We start from the raw sequence: 20,273 nt of genomic DNA, 5'->3' as shown, positions 1-20,273 counted from the left end.
TACATTTTTCAACCACAATCACGTTAATTCTAAGCCATCAATATCAAGAAACTCAAGGAGGCATACAGCAGAAATTAAAACGTGGTACAGCCAAGGACTCGAGCCTCCGCTAGCACGTGACAAGTGATAGTGACTTAACTGATTGCACCATCAAGAAAGACATAAGTTGAGTGCAACTTTTCTTATATATTTGTATGCTCGAGTTACATACACGTACACGTAAATCTGTGCACTGTGACCCAATCAGTGTTGTACAAATAATTTCCTGAGTTGTATACTTACAAATTGTACTATCATAGTGGAGATGGGTTGAACACAAAATTTTGTGTATGTGTATGTAACTTGAGTATACAAATATATAAGAAAAGTTGCGCTCAACTTATATCTCCCCAAAGTTCCTCTCCACCTTTTACTGTCATTTCTTCCCAACATATTTCCTTTGAGTTAAAGTCACCCATAATTACTATGTTTCATCCTTTCAATAATTCAATTAATGCATTCTTTGTGTCTTCCAATATTTTGGATTTGTTGTGTCTTGTGACACTGCTTCTGACCCAGGGCAGTGGACAGGATGCAGGGATGACCCGTCATCCAGGAGGTGCTAAGATAAGAGGGAGGGTGGAGGGGAGTGGAATATATAGGAAATGGAATGGGTGGGAGTGGTTTCTATGCCATTTTCTTTTTTAGCTACCCCCCATGTAAGGGGGAAAAAGCCTTTGATATATGTATGTATGTATGCGTATTTTTACATATTTGTTTCGTAGTTTGATGTATGTTTGCCATTTGGTCTTTTTTTTCCATCTTTTCCAGGCTTTGTCTTTTCTATCTTTAGCTTCACTACGGTTTTTGTTATACCAACACTTTATGTATACCTTTTTTGCTTCTTCTTTGGTACGTATTTATCTGTTCCCTCTTTGTATTTTTCTTTTAATATGTTCCACTTCTCTTCCATCTTTGTTTCTTCATTTAAAGAAAATTCCCAGTTAGCATTTTGAACATTTTGAAAGTTTTTCGAAGTCCATTTTGTTATACATTAGTCTTCCTTTTCTATGTTTCTCATTTCTTCTCACATCGTTTTGTTCTTTTAGTTCGAACTCTATTAGTATGTGATCACTCTTCCCAATAGGTGTCTTGTATTCCGTTTTGTCTACGCTTTCAGGCTCTGATGTGAATATCAAGTCTAGTCTGGACAGTTCTTCATTGTTTCTATATCTGGTATTTTCCTTCACCATTGAGTCAATGTGTACCTATTCAATGGTGGTCATATCCAATAGAATATTTCCCTAAAGTTCCTCTCCACCTTTTACTGACATTTCTTCCCAACATATTTCCTTTGAGTTAAAGTCACCCATAATTACTATGTTTTATCCTTCTTTTAATAACTCAATTAATGCATTCTTTGTGTCTTCTAGTATTTTCACTATTTGCTAGCTTTGCTGCTTTTGATAATACTTCTTCAGCTATCATTTGAGTCCTTAATTTGATTTTTAGTGGCCTATAGTGTTTTTCTCTAGAGTATTGTGCCATCCTATGCACCTCCTCGATGTCTTTGTCGAGTTCTTGTCCTTCTACTTAACCACTTTCAGAATTTCCTTTGGAATTTCTTTCTCTTCTTTTTTCTCTTTCACGTTTGTATATATTATGTTTTCTTTAATACCATAAACTACAATCCATTTTTTTATCCACTGTGTCTCTTACCCAGTTTTCCTTTTCTTTAATTACTTTAATAACAGTTTCTTTAGCATTTTCCTCTACCTGTTGTTGTACTATTTCTTTAATTTTCATTTTCTGATTTTCTTGTTCTTGTTTCCACTGATTTTCTATTTCTAGGAGATCTGTCTCCTTAATTGATTCTCCCACTTTTTTGGTCACTGCTTGTATTTGTTCTTTTACCTCTTTTTTTCAGTTTCTCATTTTTGTTTCTGTCTTCATTTTTCTTTCATTATCACTTCTGATCATAGTTCACTTTTTAGGTTATTAAGCTCTCAGTTCATTTCTTCGTTGGCTTTTCGTAGATTAGTCACTTCTCTGTGCACTGCTCTATAATCTATTTTTAAATCTATTAGTTTCTCCATCAAGTCATTAATGTCTCAATTTCTTAGTACATTTCTATACCTAGTTTCTCTTTCTACATCTAACTCTTTACCTAATATTCCTTTGTCTCTTTGAAAACTTGAAAAAAAAAATTCTCACCTTTGAGTTGATTTTTTGGGTGTCATTTAAACAAGTCCTCTTTGGTATCACTCAAAGTGGCAATTCGACTCTGCTCATGTATAATTCTCTTTCCATTGGTTCAATATTCCTTTTTTCTCCTTTTCCTTCCTCCATTTTATATGTTAATACCTTTACACCATAGCAGTCACTCGAAAGCCATAACTTCTTCTCTGTATTTACCTAGTTGTAATATACGGGAGGGGAGCTATGCTCGTGGTGACCCGTCTTTGTATCTCTCCGCATCAAGTTTTATCTTAAAATCTTGTATAGTGTTAGCACATACTGTTTTGTTGTCTAATTTGTTCCATGTATTTATCGCTCTGTGTGGGAAACTGTTCCTTTTCAAGTTTTTTCTATAACTATCCTTTTTCAATTTTTTTCCGTGTCCTCTTGTTTTACCGTTGTCCCACATTAATAGGTCGTTCCTGTCTAAAACTTCCATTCCTTTCATTATTCTGTAGATAGTTAGCAAATCTCCTCTTTCTCTTCTTTGTTCCAGAGTTGGTAGGTTCAATTTGGATAGTCTTTGCTCATATGTTAGTTCGGCGAGTGTCGGTGCTAGTTTTGTTGTCGCTCTTTGTAATCTTTCTAGTTTCTTAATATTCTTTTTGGTACTGGGTGTCCAAAGTGATGCTGCGTACTCGAGTTTTGGTCTTATTAGTGTAGTATTTTCCTTATCATTTCTTCGTCCATATAGATAAATGCCACTTTGATTGCTCTCAATAAGTTGTAGGTTTCTCCGAACATCTTGTTTATATGCTTATCTGGTTTCATGTATTTACCTAGTTGTATTTACCTAGTTGTATTTTACGGGAAGGGGAGCTATGCTCGTGGGGTCCCGTCTTCATATCTCATTTTATCTAAACTATTTTTAAATTCATGTATTGTTTTTGCACACACCACTTTCTCATCTAACTTGTTCCAACTGTCTATTACTCTGTGAGGAAAGCTGTTCTTTTTCAAATCTCTTCTATAGCTGTCTTTTTTTATTTTCTTTCCGTGTCCTCTTGTATTTCTGTCATCCCATTTTATCAGATTCTCTCTATCAGTAATTTCTATGCCTTTCATGATTCTGTAAATAGCTATCAAATCTCCTCTCTCTCTTCTTTGCTCTAGTGTCTGTAGTTCAAGTTTTTCTAGTCTCTCTTCATATGATAGTTTTGAGAGTGTTGGTGCCAATTTTGTAATTGCTCTTTGTATTCTTTCAAGTTTTTTTTATACATTTTTTTGTACTTGGTGACCATATCGTTGCTGCATATTCCAATCTTGGTCTTATCAGAGTGATTAGGATTTTCTTCACCATTTCTTCATCCAGGTATGTAAATGCAACTTTGATTGTTCTTATTAAATTATAAGTTTCTCCAAAAATCTTATTTATATGTTTCTCAGGTGACATATTATTCATAACAATGACTCCCAGGTCCTTCTCATTTTCTACTTTTTTTATTCCTTCTTCTCCCAATTTATATGCTCCTGTTATTCTGTTTTTGCTTTTTCCAAATTCCATTATACTACACTTTTTTGTATTGAACTCCATTTCCCACTTCCTACTCCATTCCTGTACTTTATTTAGATCTCTCTGTAGTGATTCACAATCTTCTTCAGTTTTCACTCTTTCCAGTAGTTTTGCACCATCTGCAAAGAAGCTCATATAGCTTTCAATTCCTTCATCCATATCATTAATATATATAGCAAACATTATTGGGGCCAGAACTGTTCCCTGCGGAACACCGCTTATTACTTCATCCCATTTTGAGTGCTGGTTTCTTATCACTACTCTCATTTTTCTTTCTTGCAAAAAGTCTTCCATCCAATTTAGTAGTTTGCCCTGTATTCCTCCTTCAGTTTCTAATTTCTTAAGCAACTTCTTATGTGGTACTTTGTCAAAAGCTTTCTTTAGGTCTAGAAATGCACAGTCCGCCCATCCATCTCTTTCTTGTATTATATCTATTAGCCTTGAATAGAAACATATTAAATTGGTGACGCATGATCGTCCTTGTCTGAATCCAAATTGCCTTGGATTTATCACTTTGTTTTTTACTAAATATTTTACCCATCTACTTTTGATAATTCTTTCACAAATTTTTGCTATTGTACTTGTTAGAGAGACTGGTCTATAGTTGGTAGGTTCTTCTTTATTTCCTCCTTTATATATAGGTACTATATTTGCTTTTTTCCAATCTTCTGGAACTTTTCCTTCTTTCAAGGAACTATTTAGTATGCTATGTATTTTGTCTGCCAGTTCATTCCTGCATTCTTTCAGTATCCAGTTTGCTATTTCATCTGGTCCATGCGATTTTCTGACATCAAGATTACTCAAGTGTGTTAATATTTCATTCTTTGTTACTTTTATTTCTTCCATAGGGGGGACTTTCTCTTTCCATTCGTTCTCTTCAGGTTGTATGTTCTCCCTTGTAAACACTGATTTAAAATGTTTGTTCATAATTTCCGCCATTTCCATTTCCTCAGTGTATTCCTCTTGTCTTAATTTCTCCAAGTCTTGTTTGTTTTTTCAGTTTATTGTTTACAAATCTGTAGAATAGTTTTGGTTGATCTTTACACTTTTCTATGATATCTTTTTCATATTTTCTCTTTTCCTCTCTGCACGTTTGTACATATTCATTTCTATAACAGGTATATATTTTCCATTTTTCAGGTCTTCTGTCTTTTTTCCATCTGGTCCAGGCTTTGTCTCTTTTGTCTTTTAACTCCCTACAACTTTTGTTGTACCAGCATTTTACATATTCTTTTTCTTGTTTTTGTCTTGGGACATACTTTTCCACTCCTTTTTTGTAAATTTTTGTCAAAATATTCCATTTCTCTTCTACTGTTGTTTCTTCTTTGTATATTTCTTCCCAGTTTTCCTTTTGAAAGAATTCTCTTATTTTATCAAAGTTTGTTTTTTCATACATCACTCTTCCTTTTCTATATTGTTCATTTCTTTTCATATATTTTTCTTCATTAAGTTCCAGTTCAATCAATATGTGGTCACTTTTACTTATTGGTGTTTTATATTCAATTTTGTCCACTATTCTAGGTTCAGATGTAATTATTAGGTCTAGTCTCGATAGCTCTTCTTCATTTCTATACCTAGTGTTCTCCTGTATCCATTGTGTCATTGTATGGTCAGTAACCATCTCAAGTAGAGCGTTTCCCCATGAGCTGTCTCCACCCTTTACTGTCATTTCTTCCCAGCAGATTTCTTTGCAATTAAAGTCGCCCATCATAACTATTTGTCCTCCCTCTTCTATTATCTTGTTTAATGTTATCTTTGTGTCCTCTAACATACTTTTATGTTCACTCTCTTCCCATGAGGCTGTTTTCGGGGGCACGTAATTTATCACAAACTTTCTGCTCTTCTTATCTCTGTCTTCTACTTCCATCATTATCATCTCTATTGTATTCTTTCCATATGTGACACACTTCACGTTTATATCCTTCTTAGTCAGGAACATAACTCCACCCCCTTCCTTTTTCACTCTGTTTCTAATCCAATAATTATATGCATCATGTCCTACACTGTTGGGTGGTAGTGGACCTTTTAATTTTGTTTCTACAATTCCCATTATGTCTGGTTCTTTTTCTTTCAAATAATCATTCAGCTCATTCTATCCTGTTATTAATCCATCTATATTTGTGTAAGACACTCTTAGTTTTCTGCCACTTCCATTGTGTTCTCTGTTTCCCTTTTGTTTTTCTCTTGTATGTCGACTTTCTTTAGTTTCATATTCACTACTCTCCAATAGAATCTCTCTTTTTCTGACTTCGTTCTTATCTCGTTTTTTTTTTCCTTAGCTTCAAGTCTTTTCTGTTTTTCTTCCTCTCTTTCCTCTTTATTCATTTCCCTTTTTATCCATACCTTTTTATATTGTTCACTTGTTGCTAGTTTCCCTGTTTTGGATAAGATATTCTCAGCTGTAGTTTGTGACCTGAATTTAATCTTAATTGGTCTGGTCTTGTCTGTACTATATTTCCCGAGCCTGAATTTCTCTTCGATTTGTTTCATTATTTCTGGTTCATCTTCCTGAACTAATTCTAGTAAATTTCGTACTTTTTCATTTTCCTCTTTGATTCTTGTGATTCTATCTGGGTTATGTTTCTCTTCCATTCCTAATATAATTATACATTTCTTTCTGTCTGCTAAGTCTCTTACTATATTCTCCTTCTGTCTCATCACTTTAATAACTGAGTTTTCAGTTTGTTCATTCATTTGCTGTCTGATTATGTCAGTGAATGCAACTTTGCTATTTTCTTTTATTTTTTTCCAACCCTCCTTGTTCTCCTTATTATTCTCCTTTAAGACTTTATTCTCTTCTTTTACTTCTTTTAACTGTTTTTTTAATTCTTCAATTTCCTTAGTTAAGTTTTTGTTCGCCTTCTCTAGTTCTTCCAATTTTTCAACCCTCCGTACAATGTTGTTAACATGACCGAACCTACGCTCCAAGTCCTCGATCATCTTATCGACCTTCTCTTCTAGTCTTGTCAGTCGGGGGGGGGGGGGGGTGTCCCCCCCACCCTCTTTAAATCCCTGGAAAATATTCTCATCACTTTCTACTGTATTGCTCTTATCTATACTTCTAATCTTTACATTTTTATTAGACATTTCATCGTCGCTCAGCTGGTCGGGGGGCCGTTTGTTTACCTTTCGCCTGTCTGCCTGGGCCAAGTCCTCTCCTTCCTCATTTCCTTCCATTTCCCTCAGCAATCCCTCCCCTTCTCCTCTTTCCCTACTTTCCCACTACCCCACGAGCAATTTCCCCCCACCCTGTAAATACAATAGGCACTTCTCTTTGCGTTGGCATCCACGAAACTTCAATTTTCTTCAGAACGTCTTCTAAGCCGTCCGTTCGTTGAAGTGTGTATGTGTGTGTGTATTATTCAGTGGGTTGGTATAGGAACAAAAGAGGACTTCACATTATGCCACTGCACTAAATGTGATGTTCTTTAAGTTTAGTGGGGCGAGGTCAACGGGCTGACCTCAGGTTGATACAAAGCGCTATTGTCTCTCTCTCCCTCACGCACACACTTTTCTCTCTTGCTCTCTTCAATACCCTCTTGCAATGGAGGAAATTCCTGGTGATGCAAAAGTAAGAAAAGAGGCCTCCCTAATCATCAAACGAAAGTCGCATCTCGACTCTGCTTGTAATGAGACGGTCCGGAATAGATGAGATTACAGATATGCTCATGGGGTATGTTTGACTCTGGTTGTGACAACAGGTATGGATCGGATCTCTATTCACCTTTGAAGTGAAGGTGTTGCTATGGTTTTCGGGTGTGTGTGTTCCTATTGATTAGCTTTTGTTATCTAAATAAATCAGTGGCAAACCGACTAACAGTAATGTTGTCCTAATCTTTTAATTGGATTATTTCTAGATTTTGTAAAGTATTTGTAGTATCCTTTATTGCATAGAATTATAGATACATGATTGAACAGAGCAATGTTTGTAATTTCTGTGTAACTGTATCTACTCCGTCGATGTCCCACAAAATTAAAAAATTCAAGGATATATATTTACTGTAAATTTTGTTAGTTTTGTTTTATCATAGAATTGATCAGTCGGATGTAAAAGTCATCCAGAGGTTTAAAAAGATGTGACTAAGGTAAATCAGTTCTTACCTTGATAGCGGGTTCATTCGTGTCGGTAAAGGATCCAGAAAGGCCGACTTGCTCAACCTGGTACGAGGCGAGGAGCTTCTCTCCCAGATAAGCAATCGTGGCCGTTTCTGTGTCAAACTGTACTAAACCGCCACTCGAGGATGCCAGTTGTATCAAAACTGTGCACTGCTGTTCGTCAAATGGGTAGGTAAACAAGTGGAAGAAGCAACTGAAACTGCCAGAGTAATGTTGCTCGAGTTGTAGTTCTCCAGCACCGCCATCATAACTTGGGTCTGGAAGACATAACCAACACAAACTGAATCTATGAATAAAGCAAAATTGTATATTATAGGCAGGTTTTGCTTATTCGAATATACATGAAACTGAAAAAGCGCCTCAAAAAAATTCATCATTCCTGGATCATTAGCATGTGAGACAGAATACAATGCGATCAAATATAATAAGTACATACTACATAATCTAGCAAACAATTCACACAAATGACACTCAACACGTACCTGTTTTAATAGAATTTATATCGAGTGGCAAGGCTTTTCCAGTACGGTTGACATACATGGACTGCTTGATTAGCTTTAATTTACCATCATTGACGTCCATGAAATCAAGCTTTGGTTTCCAGAGTTCATCGACTAGTAAGGGAGGTAGCTCATTCTCCGTGCGAGTTGCTGCTAAGTTACTGAAGGACAGGCGCTCATCATACCATGAAACCCGAGTCTGAAATTCCATGGAGACGGCAAATTCCGTATCTTTAATTGTACCGAATCTTAAAAGTTCTGCGTGTATTCTGAGCTGGAGTGCTTGTGTCCGGTTTCTCGTGGGAGGCGGACGATGAGTCAGGTATCCATATGGGATCAAAATAATCTCACAATCCTTCTCATCACTTTCATCTCTGCAGTCGCTGCGTAAATTGCAACGATCGGTCTTAGGGATACAGAAACCATCGCCGCATGTGAATTCTGAATCTCGGCACACAGAAATGCTGAGTTGGATTTTACTGTTTTTTGGATAATCACAGAAAGGGTTCACGATGGTCCACTGTGAGTGACCTATAGGGTACTCGTCATCGGCCTTTGTCTGTGCCGCCAGTGACATGTTAGTCATCCCGTCATGAAGGGTCCATGAACCCTCATCTGACCAATAGATTAGCCGCCGATGGAAACCTCGCAAGTAGGGTCTACCATTAATATAACCAGCAAAAAGGAACTTAGTTCGCTGCGCTGATGCTTCGCAAAGCCCACGAATATTCATACTTGGAATCTTATTGGAAGTTGTGTCACAGGGAACTCCGAGCTTCCAACCATCACACCAGATATCTCCCCAGTATCCTTTTGGCCTCCATAATGCGAGGCAGTTCTGTGTTGGACTGTTTGGCTCTCCGTCTGCCCATGGGATATAAGTTATTATTTCGTTCGTCTCTATGCTTCGGTATACATTCCTGCTCTCTCTATCTATGCCCCCAAGCCATATAGTTTCTGTATTTGACACAGGATTGCTGACATATTTTGCTGCTACTCTTAACAACTCTAGATTCTCCCTCTCGTTCTGAGGCAAGAACATGGTTGAACTGATTTTAACACAAATATCAATTGCAGCTTCAAAAGGCCGGAGTTCAGGGAATACAACAAATTCATGTGGTGGGGCACATATTTCATCAAGTGACATCAAGCTCCTTGTAATATTACCATGGAACGTGAAAACTTGTACATCACTAGAGAAAATGTTTCCTATAATGTTTGTCCTACAGTCAGCTATTATTGTGATTTCTTCTTCGCTTAGTGCTCTATCCCATATGTTGATCTGTGCAATATCTCCTGAAAAGGACTGCGTGCGATCAAATCCCCCATTCATATAGTCTTGTTCCTGTCCAATGACAATAGAACCATTAAGTGCCATTGGAGGGTCCTTTTTCTGCAGTTTACCTTCCACAACCTTCTTTCCATCGTAGTAGGCCTTGTAAATGCCGTTTTCAAATACATGGCATGCCTGAAGCCAGACGTCGATCCTAGTGAATGTCTTGATACCCGACACGATGGTTTGCTCAGCATCATTGAAGTTTAGGTATAATTCGTCCTTTCTTTCAGCTGGTGGGAAAAAGTTTATAGGAACACACGGATGAGAAGTTTTGAATGAATTCTGGTTCCCTAATTCCTGCTTTCATATTGCCTTACTGAGTGCCTTGTCTTTGAGATTTACGTTTCACCAATGGCATGATTGTATTATTGGTCAATAATTTAAATAAGAATAGTAATTTAGATTTACATTAGCTATGAGAAAAAAAATTATACAGATAAAAGCGTTATTTCAATAGATACTGTATCAAGCAGGTTTTTGTATCATAAGGAGAAATTGTCAAATTTCAAGGGTAAGGCAAAAGATCATAGATAAGTTTTTGGAAAACCATGAATAAACATTTGAGAAAAGTGACTATATATAAATGTGCAAGAACAAATCAACAGCTTCTTCAGAGAAATGAAGGTTGTTGAGTCAATCAAATACAGTATAAGAATGGTGGTTTTGAACATTAACATTATCTTTTGTCATATCTAAATAGTTGGTAAACGTGACACTAGTAGTGAAAGGATTGGTCAAATGATTTCGTAGGCCGAAAGGATAAAAGCTATGTGCAGTCCTAGTGTCCCTGCATCAGGGTGATAGTAAATATATTATACTATTTTATATACAATAAACAGAGGTATCCGGCAGAATATACAGATCTAATACTGGAAGACACAAAAAAAGTGAGTCGCGAGAGAGTGATGATTAGATTTAAAGAATGGTCATACATTACTTTTCTGTGCATGACTCCCAGTTATACATACACCGTGTTCACTATAAGAATGAAAATTAATAATTTTCTCTAAACCAACGCATAACATGCAGACTTTGCCATAACATCAACCCCAGAGAGAATACAATACTGCTTCCATTATACTTGTAGTCATAGAATTCCATCGTTGAGGGTTTTGGTGCAATAACCCGCGCTTCTGTTTTAGGGCACAATATTACACTGAAGAAGTAGAGTAATAGAGGTGGTACAGGAGAAATTTCAGAAGGGTAGCATTTTTTTTTTTTTTTTTTTTTTTTTTTTTAATACTGGATACCAATCTCCAGACATAAAAGTACAATGCTGTGTGACTTGGTTCGCAAGCACGTCACAAAGGTCCCTAAAATCGTGAATGTCTATAACATCCAGTCAATGCCTATACGGCGATTCCAACACGGAATGACATTAATAATGCAGCAGTCCTGTGATTTAGGCAGTTGTCCTTCTACTGGCATCATGAAACCCAGTACTACTTGCCACATGGTCATATTGTTGACGACTAAACCGGCCTCCCCACTTGTCATCCTCCAGTGAAGAGGGTGTCTTGGACACCCAGATGGAGGAATAAGAAAACCATCAAGAGGGAAGATGAACTCTTTGAGCCATTAACCATTCAACTACATTATGGGTCACTAACACGTGTTTATTGTGTGAGGCATCCCTGCAGAGCTTGGCGACAGATGTGGAGACTGAATGATGTCCCAGTACTGTGATTGCACTTAGGTGTTGCTCTGAGAGAAGTAACACACCCTTGTGGTCCTCTATTCAAGCTAGGACGGGTGGCCCTTCTTGGCTTAGAGAGGCAAATTGGCTGGACTACCTGACTTGAATCTTTGGGTCAGGCTTGCCCTGAATCAGATAGCTACCGCCCAGGCCAACACTAAACAGTCCGCAGCTATCTCCCCATAATGTGAAGAAATGGAAACATTCTCTCCCGTGACACATACACACACACACACGCGCGCACTTACGTTGGACGGACGGCGACGATTGACGTCCTGAAGAAAAAGTGAAATATTCATGGATCTCAATGCAAAGGAAGTACCTATTGTATTTACAGGGAAGGGGATTGCTCGTGGTGTAGTGGAAAAGGGAGAAGGGGAGGGATTACTGAGGGAAATGGAAGAAAATGAGGAAGGAGAGGACTTGGTCCAGGCAGGCAGATGCCATGTAAACAAGCACGGGCCAGAGCAATTTAGTGACGATGAAGGGACTAACAAAAATGTAAAGATTAGAAACATAGATAAGAGCAGCCCAATAGAAGGTGAATATAATAATTTCCATGGATTTAATGAGGGCGGGGGCGGATACCAACCTCCCCCGACTGGCAAAACTGGAGGAAAAACTTGAACAAATGACCGAACATTGGGAGATTAGGTTCGGTAAAATGTCAAAAATTGCGGAAAGGGTTGAATTATATTAGGAATGGAAGAGAAACATAACCCAAATAGAACCACAAGAATCAAGGAGGAAAATGAAAAAGTAAGCAGATTACTAGAATTAGTTCAGGAAGATGAACCTGAAATCATGAAACAAATTGAAGAGAAGTTTAGGCTCGGAAAGTATAGTACAGATAAGACCAGACCAATTAAGATTAAATTCAGATCACAAACAACAGCAGAGAATATCTTAGCAAAAACAGGGAAGCTAGCAGCAAGTGAACAATATAAAAAGGTATGGATAAAAAGAGAAATGAATAAAGAGGAAAGAGAGGAAGAAAAAATGAAAAGGAAAGAAGCTAAAGAAAAAAACGAGACCAGAATGGAGACAGAAAAACAAGAATGCTACTGGAGAGTAGTGAATATGAAATTGAAGAAATGGACCATAACAGAGAGAAACAAAAAAGAAACAGAGAATACAATGGAAATAACAGAAAGTTAAGAGTATCCTACACAAATATAGATGGATTAATAACAGGACTAAATGAACTGAACAAGTATCTGAAGGAAAAAGATCCGGACATAATGGGAATTGTTGAGACAAAATTAAAAGGCCCACTACCACCCAACAGCATAGGACACAATGCATATAATTATTGGATTAGAAACAGAGAGATAAAACAAGGGGGTGGAGTTATGTTCCTGGCTAAGAAGGATATAAATGTGAAGAGTGTCACATATGGAAAGAACAGAGTAGAGATGATTATGATAGAAGTAGAAGACAGAGATAAGAAGAGCAGAAAGTTTGTAATAAACAACGTGCCCCCAAAAACAGCCTCGTGGGAAGAGAGTGAACATAAAAGTATGTTATAAGAAGAGCAGAAAGTTTGTAATAAACAACGTGCCCCCAAAAACAGCCTCGTGGGAAGAGAGTGAACATAAAAGTATGTTATAAGAAGAGCAGAAAGTTTGTAATAAACAACGTGCCCCCAAAAACAGCCTCGTGGGAAGAGAGTCAATATAAAAGTATGTTAGAAGACACAAGAATAACACTAAACAAGATAATGGGAGATGGAAGAAGACTAGTTATGATTGGCGACTTTAATTGCAAAGAAATCTGCTGGGAAGAGATGACCGTAAAGGGTGGAGAAGACTCATGGGGAAATGTTCTACTTGAGATGATTATTGACCACACAATGACACAATGGATCCAAGAGAACACTAGGTATAGAAATGAAGAAGAACCATCGAGACTAAACCTAATAATCACATCAGAACCTGAAATAATGGAAAAGATAGAATACCAGGCACCAATAAGTAAAAGTGACCACATATTGATGCCTGCAGATGGTAAAAGACGTCATAAGTATGATCCGCAAATCCAGTGTTATCTACCTTAGGATTATGGTGTAGTGTACTGTATTTACCTAGTTGTATTTTACAGGAAGGGGAGCTTTTCATAATCTTGGAGATGGCTAGTAGGTCCCCTCATTCTCTTCTTTGTTTCAGGGTCGGCAATTTCAGTTACAGCCAATCTTTGTTCATATGTCAATTTTGAAAGTGTTGGGGCCATCTTTGTCGTTGTTCTTTGTATTCTTTCTAATTTTCTTATATTCTTTTTTGTACTGGGTGACCATATCATTGCTGCATATTCCAGTTTTGGCCTTATCAGTATTTGTAATATACCGGTATATTATTTTTATAATTTCCTTATCCAGGTATTTATAAGCCATCTTTATTGATTTCAACAAATTATATATTTCTCCAACTATTTTACTTATATGTTTACTTGGAGACATGTCTTTGATTATAATTACTCCTAGGTCCTTTTCATAATTAACTTTCTTTACTCCTGATATTTTATTCTTGATCTTGAATTCTATTTCCCATTTCTTGCTCCACTCTGAGACTTTGTTTAGATCACTCTGTAAGGACTCACAGTCTTTTTCGGATCTTATTTTCTTTTATAAATTTGCGTCATCCGCAAAGAAGTTCATATAACATTCAATACTTTCATCCATGTCATTCACATATATAGCAAACATTATAGGAGCTAGCACTGACCCCGATAAAGGAATCTCCGCCCTCTCTGACAAAGGACAATAAAACTGTAAGTTCAAGGGTAGAAAGGCAGTTGTCATCTGCAACATCAGAGTAGAGATGATGAAAGTCCGAAGTGAGGCCATAATATGTGGGTTGCGTGTGGTAACATTCCCTCTGACTACAAAAAGGGTCTGATTATCCCTATCTGGAAGGGGAAAGAGGATCGACAGGACTACAACTACTGCGGTACTGTTTAGTGTACCATATAAGATGATTGCCCATCTATTGTTGAAATGGGTTCATACTTATCTACTAAAGTTTCAGAGGCCTGAATAGTCTGTGTCCGTGCCAGGTAAGTCAACAACTGATGAAATCCTAGCGCTTCATGTCCTTGTGTAGCACCGACGTGGTTTCAACGGGTTTCTCTGACCTTATGTTGATCTCAAGAAAGCGTTTGGCTCGGTGCATCGTGGAGAGCTCTGGGATCTTCTGCAGATCCATGGGATTCTTGGCAAAATTATTGACTTGATGTTTGGTTTATACTCCGGAACAGAGTGTTGTAAAATAAGGAGGTGTGTCTAGTCTCTTTCCTGTTAATTCAGGAATCAGGCAAGGGAGTGTCCTCATCCCAATACTTTTCAACATCTGCATGGACCTGGTATTGGACAGAGTTTTTGGACAATGTTGTTCTGGAGCATCTATTGACTACACTAAGGTCTCTGACCTTGTCTTTGCTCATGGCGCTGTCCCTCTTGCGGAGTCGTTGGAGGTTCTGGTTGCAGCCCTCCAGTCACTTCACAGGAAAGCGAGACCATTTGGTCTCCAGGTCTCCTGGACCAATACCAAGGTCGAGGCATTTAGAATTTACTAGATGAAACAAATCAGTTTGTCCATGCATGTGGCGAGGACATTGAAGTCGTAGAGAGCCTCACATACCTTGATGGTGTAATGCATAACAGCGACGTGTGATACTAGAATATACTTCGAAGGATTTGGATTGTCCATGGTGTTATGGATTCACTCAACCAGAGTATATGGTCTTGTCGAAATTTATGCAAAAGGACTAAGAAACATAGACATCAAATGTTGATTTGAAGAGGCGTCTCAATGCCCTTGGTACTAAGTGCCTCCGGAGAATATAAGAACATAAGAATAAAAGTGACAGAAGGAGATTATGAGGCCTACGCTAAGTAGTTCCATGTCCATTACCACATATCATCCCCATCCATAATGGTATCTAACCTTCTCTTAAAACAACTCATGTTTTCAGCGCTCACTACATTGTTACTTAGTCTATTCCATTTGTTAACCACTTTATTGGTAAACCAGTTCTTGTCTGTTTCCTTCTTAAATCTAAATGTGTCCACTTTAAATCCATTACTACGAGTCCTGACCTGCTGTCTTAATATAATGACATTATCTTATAACACCCTTGTTCTTGATCCATTTTAATACTTCCATTAAATCACCCACCGCATTCTACTTCTTTCCAGAAAGTGTAAGTTAAGTTACCTAAGACTGTCTTCGTAAGGTAAATTCCTGAGCCCATGTATCATCTTGATCATTCTTCTCTGTACTGATTCTAGTGAATTAATATCCATTCTATAGGACAAAGATCAAAATGTACTGCATATTCAAGTATGGGTCTAATTATCGCCAGATAGGGTTTAATAGCTACATCTGCACTTTTGTTCGAAACAGTCTTAACAATAAATCCTAATGCCCTCTTCGCTCCATTTTTGGTATTAGTGCACTGTTTACAGGATTTAAGATCAGGACTCATTAATAATCCTAAGTTCTTTTCCCATTCTAATTTCTCTAAAATGGCGTTTTCTGAATTATTCTTGTTTTCACGAATCAAATTATGGCTCTCAATGTGAGCTTTGATTCTATTTGCTATTTACTTTACCTCTAACCGACGTCAAACTGATTGGCATGTAGTTGTGCAGAGAAGATCATCCTCGTTAAAAACAGAGAATAATGGGATATAGCTGTTATGATTTTGTATTAGACTGTACTGTGAGACCCATTCTAGGCCAGTTACCTTCAGCATAATTCGTGAACGTCAACTCCGGCTGTATGTGCCTGTGATACATTTCCTTCATGATCCCGCTCACATGGTTGTCTCTACAACATGACCACTTTTATGTGTTTATTTATTTATTTACATATATATTGATTAATCTATTTACTTATTTGTTTGTTTATTCATTTATTTTATCTATTCATTTATTTATTCATTCATTTATCTATTTGTTCACTAATTTATTATTTTCCATTTTTTATATTGTTTTATATGTATTATTGTTATCATTATTAATAGTATTAGCTGTTGTTAGATAATTGGTTCATAAGTCCTAAATCTCATCCACTGTGAATTGTTATTGACTCCTATCGTTCCTTATTTCTGAAGGGCACAGCTAAATCAATACGTTCCTGAGCCATCTAATATAAAATTACAACTAATACGTATCCAATCAATCTGTTATGCATCTGATAGGTAGTTGGATCCCTGCCTGAATGAGGACCAGTTAAGTCCTGGATGCCGCTTCTAAACATCATGACAGAATTGTGTGGTATTTGTCATTACTAAACCTAATATACAGTGTGCCACCAATGGAAGGGTTGAGAAGAATGTGGACACACCGGATATGCATTTCGCAAAGTGTGGGTTCCTCCTTCTGAGGCATAAAGAACGTTTTGCATTTTTATACATGAACTCAAAAATACGTGCGGTATCTAACCCAAACATTAGCAGGGTTACAAATGGATTGGGGCAGTTTTCATTAATGAAATATAGTGCTGCACAGAGAGCGAGCGGGCCAGTTGAAGTGTCTAAGGTGCTACTTACCTATTAGGATAGCATTGGCCATATCATCGGTTGTGGCGTATGAAAAGAACGAGTCCAGCTCGGCATTGAAGTACAGTCGGATTCTGTAGCAGATAGTAAGAAATTGCGCCGTCCGGTTCTGCCGGAGGACGGGGTGGGATAAGTAAACAAATTGATATGCATATACTCATGAGTATAGCTGTGAGACCGAAGGGAATTAGGAAGAAACACTTACACAATACATGACACACAAAAAGGTAGTCATCGTTTTGAAAATAACCACCACTACCTTTATACCTGTGATGTATGTTATGATTCCTGAAATAGCAATTCAACATATATGAAGAATAAGTAACTTGTCTCTCAATTTTCTAAATTAAGATCTCTTCTCATTTGAAGGACGAGAAGAATGTTATTCCAGTCATTTCTAATTTTCGCCATGGGTAGTCCCCATGTCGAGGCCAGAATGCTGTCTGTATTCAATATCATCAAAAGTGAAAGCGCTAAATACTACACAAAAAGAAATTAATTCCAGGTAATCTTTTTTGGGGACGGGTAAATTTTCACTTTTCAAATTATTTACTACTCGTTCGACAGCTTTTAGACCGTCATTTATTGATACTCGAGTAATAAGAAATCAGTCAGCAGTGATGTTACCTCTTTCTCTTTGTGTAGGATTTGGCGCTTTCACTTTTAATAATAATGAATACAGACAGCATTCTAGCCTCGCCATGGGTAGTCCCCTTCTGCAGTGTTAGCAAATTTATACATGGAAATACTCGAAACAGAAGAATACATGACAATAATGGGTAGGAATAGCAAATGGTTTAGATATGTTGATGACATAATTGTAATTGTGCCTAATGATACAGATATTAATAACAAACTCAGGAGATTAAATAGTGTAAATGAAAATATGCAATGTACTGCAGAAAATGAAAATAACAGAAAATTACCTTTCTTAGACACAATTATCCATAGAATAGATAGAAATGTGAAATTTTCAGTATACCGGAAACCCACCAATAAAGAAGACTACATACATTCCTATTCAGGACATAATGACAGAACTAAAACAGGTATTATAATAGGTTTCTTCCTTAGAGCATCTCGTATATGCAGTAAAGAATTTCTAGATCTTGAATTACAACATATCACAGAGACTTTAAACAAACTCAAATATCCAAAAGGTCTCTTATATAGATTGAAAAAGAAATCTAAAGAAATAATTAACAAAAATAAAGATAGAAATAAAAATTATAATAAATGTAATGATGAAACCCGATACATTACAGTACCAAACTCTTATATAAATTCACACCTAGTCACTTTCCTCCTTAAAGCGGGCATTAAAATAGCCAGGATATCAGGTAACAACGTAGGATATTTGGTCACACGTACTTACAATAATCCCACTAATGAAAACAGCATTGTTTATAAATTCCCATGTAAAAGCTGTCCCTCTTCATATTTTGGAGAATCTGGTCGTGGACTTGATAAACGAATAAATGAACATAAACATGACGTAAAAGCCCATAGATCATCTAATTCCATAGTAATGCATGTAGATAAGCATGGCCACCTCCCAGACTGGACCAACACAACCATATTAAATAAAGGATCATCCAAGAAACTGAGAAAGAGAAATGAAGCAGCATACATTAACACTAATAACAACATTAACCATAAAGAAGGCTTTACATGTCTAGTAAAAGCCACAAGCTTATTAATAATAAAAAAATACACAAATAGAATAACAAGCTCTCCGAGGCGTCCCATGAGATGACCCGTCTCTGTATAAAAGACCCTGTTATGCTTTGTGATCAAGACCCTGTGGGTCGAAACGTTAAAGCATTAAATTCTCCCATTACTCCTCGTCTGCTTCCTCTGCCTTCAGTCTTATTTGTCATAATATAGTCAACACACACACACACACACACACAAACTGCTTAAATGGATGGAAGACTTTTTGCAAGAAAGAAAAATGAGAGTAGTGATGAGACAAGCACTCAAGATGGGATGATGTAATAAGCGGTGTTCCACAAGGAACAGTTCTGGCCCAAATAATGTTTGCTATATACATTAATGATATGGATGAAGAAATTAAAAGTTATACGAGCTTCTTTGCAGATGATGCAAAACTATTAAAAAAGTGAACACGGAAGAAGATTGTGAGTCACTACAGAGTGATCTAAATAAAGTATGAGAGTGGAGTAGGAAGTGGGAGATGGAGTTCAACACTAAAAAGTGTAGTATAATGGGATTTGGAAAAAGCAAAAACAGAATAACAGGATCATATAAATTGGGAGAAGAAGGAATAAAAAAAGTAGAAAATGAGAAGGACCTGGGAATCATTGTTATGAATAATATGTCACCTGAGAAACATATAAACAAGATTTTTGGAGAAACCTATAATTTAATAAGAACAATCAAAGTGGCATTCGCATACCTGGATGAAGAAATGGTGAAGAAAATTCTAATCACTCTGATAAGACCAAGATTGGAATATGCTGCAACGATGTGGTCACCAAGTACAAAAAAATGTATAAAAAAAAATTGAAAGAATACAAAGAGCAATTACAAAATTGGCACCAACACTCTCAAAACTATCATATGAAGAGAGACTAGCAAAACTTGAACTACAGACACTAGAGCAAAGAAGAGAGAGAGGAGATTTGATAGCTATTTACAGAATCATGAAAGGCATAGAAATTATTGATAGAGAGAATCTGATAAAATGGGATGATAGAAATACAAGAGGGCAAGGAGAGAAAATCAAGAAAGACAGCTATAGAAGAGATGTGAAAAAACAGCTTTCCTCACAGAATAATAGACAGTTGGAACAAGTTAGATGAGAAAGTAATGTGTGCAAAAACAATACATGAATTTAAAAATAGTTTCGATAAAATGAGATATGAAGACGGGACACCACGAGCATAGCTCCCCTTCCCGTAAAATACAACTAGGTACAACTAGGTAAATACACACACATATATATATATTATATATATATATATATATATATATATATGTGTGTGTGTGTGTGTGTGTATGTATACAATGAGAGAAATTCGCTAATAACAGCGACATCAATCCAATAATTTTATGACAGTCGCATGCAGGGTTCGAACCCACTGCTATCGGCCGTAAGATCACCTTCACAGAGCCTTAGCCCACTACACCAACAGACACTTAAAAGCCTTGAAACCTGGAATCGAACTGATTCCCGAGGATAGGAAAGATCACTAATCTGCGACCCCAATTCCTGTTTTACGCAAGTCCCAAGTGCACCAGTTGGCAAGGGGTAAGGATCGGAACAAATCCCTTTCACGCTTTTCGCCATTGTAACTATGAGAGAAATTCGCT

At 37.0% G+C, this 20,273-nt stretch overlaps 1 protein-coding gene across 1 annotated transcript in view; it reads right to left on the bottom strand.

Annotated features, from left to right (window-relative positions):
• LOC143019555 (uncharacterized) overlaps positions 1-20,273 on the bottom strand; it is a 67,820-nt gene that overhangs the window by 25,841 nt on the left and 21,706 nt on the right. The window contains exons 3-5 of the mRNA XM_076175289.1: positions 16,929-17,046; positions 8,329-9,912; positions 7,832-8,103 (exon numbers count right to left, since the gene is read on the bottom strand). Of these exons, the coding sequence (XP_076031404.1) occupies positions 7,832-8,103; positions 8,329-9,912; positions 16,929-17,046 (1,974 nt within the window). The remainder of the gene's footprint in view (positions 1-7,831; positions 8,104-8,328; positions 9,913-16,928; positions 17,047-20,273) is intronic.

Source organism: Oratosquilla oratoria, chromosome 37, assembly GCF_046742065.1.
Source record: "Oratosquilla oratoria isolate Oo_2021 chromosome 37, ASM4674206v1, whole genome shotgun sequence".
Lineage (NCBI taxonomy): Eukaryota > Metazoa > Arthropoda > Malacostraca > Stomatopoda > Squillidae > Oratosquilla > Oratosquilla oratoria.
This window is presented reverse-complemented; position numbering and strand designations above follow the sequence as displayed.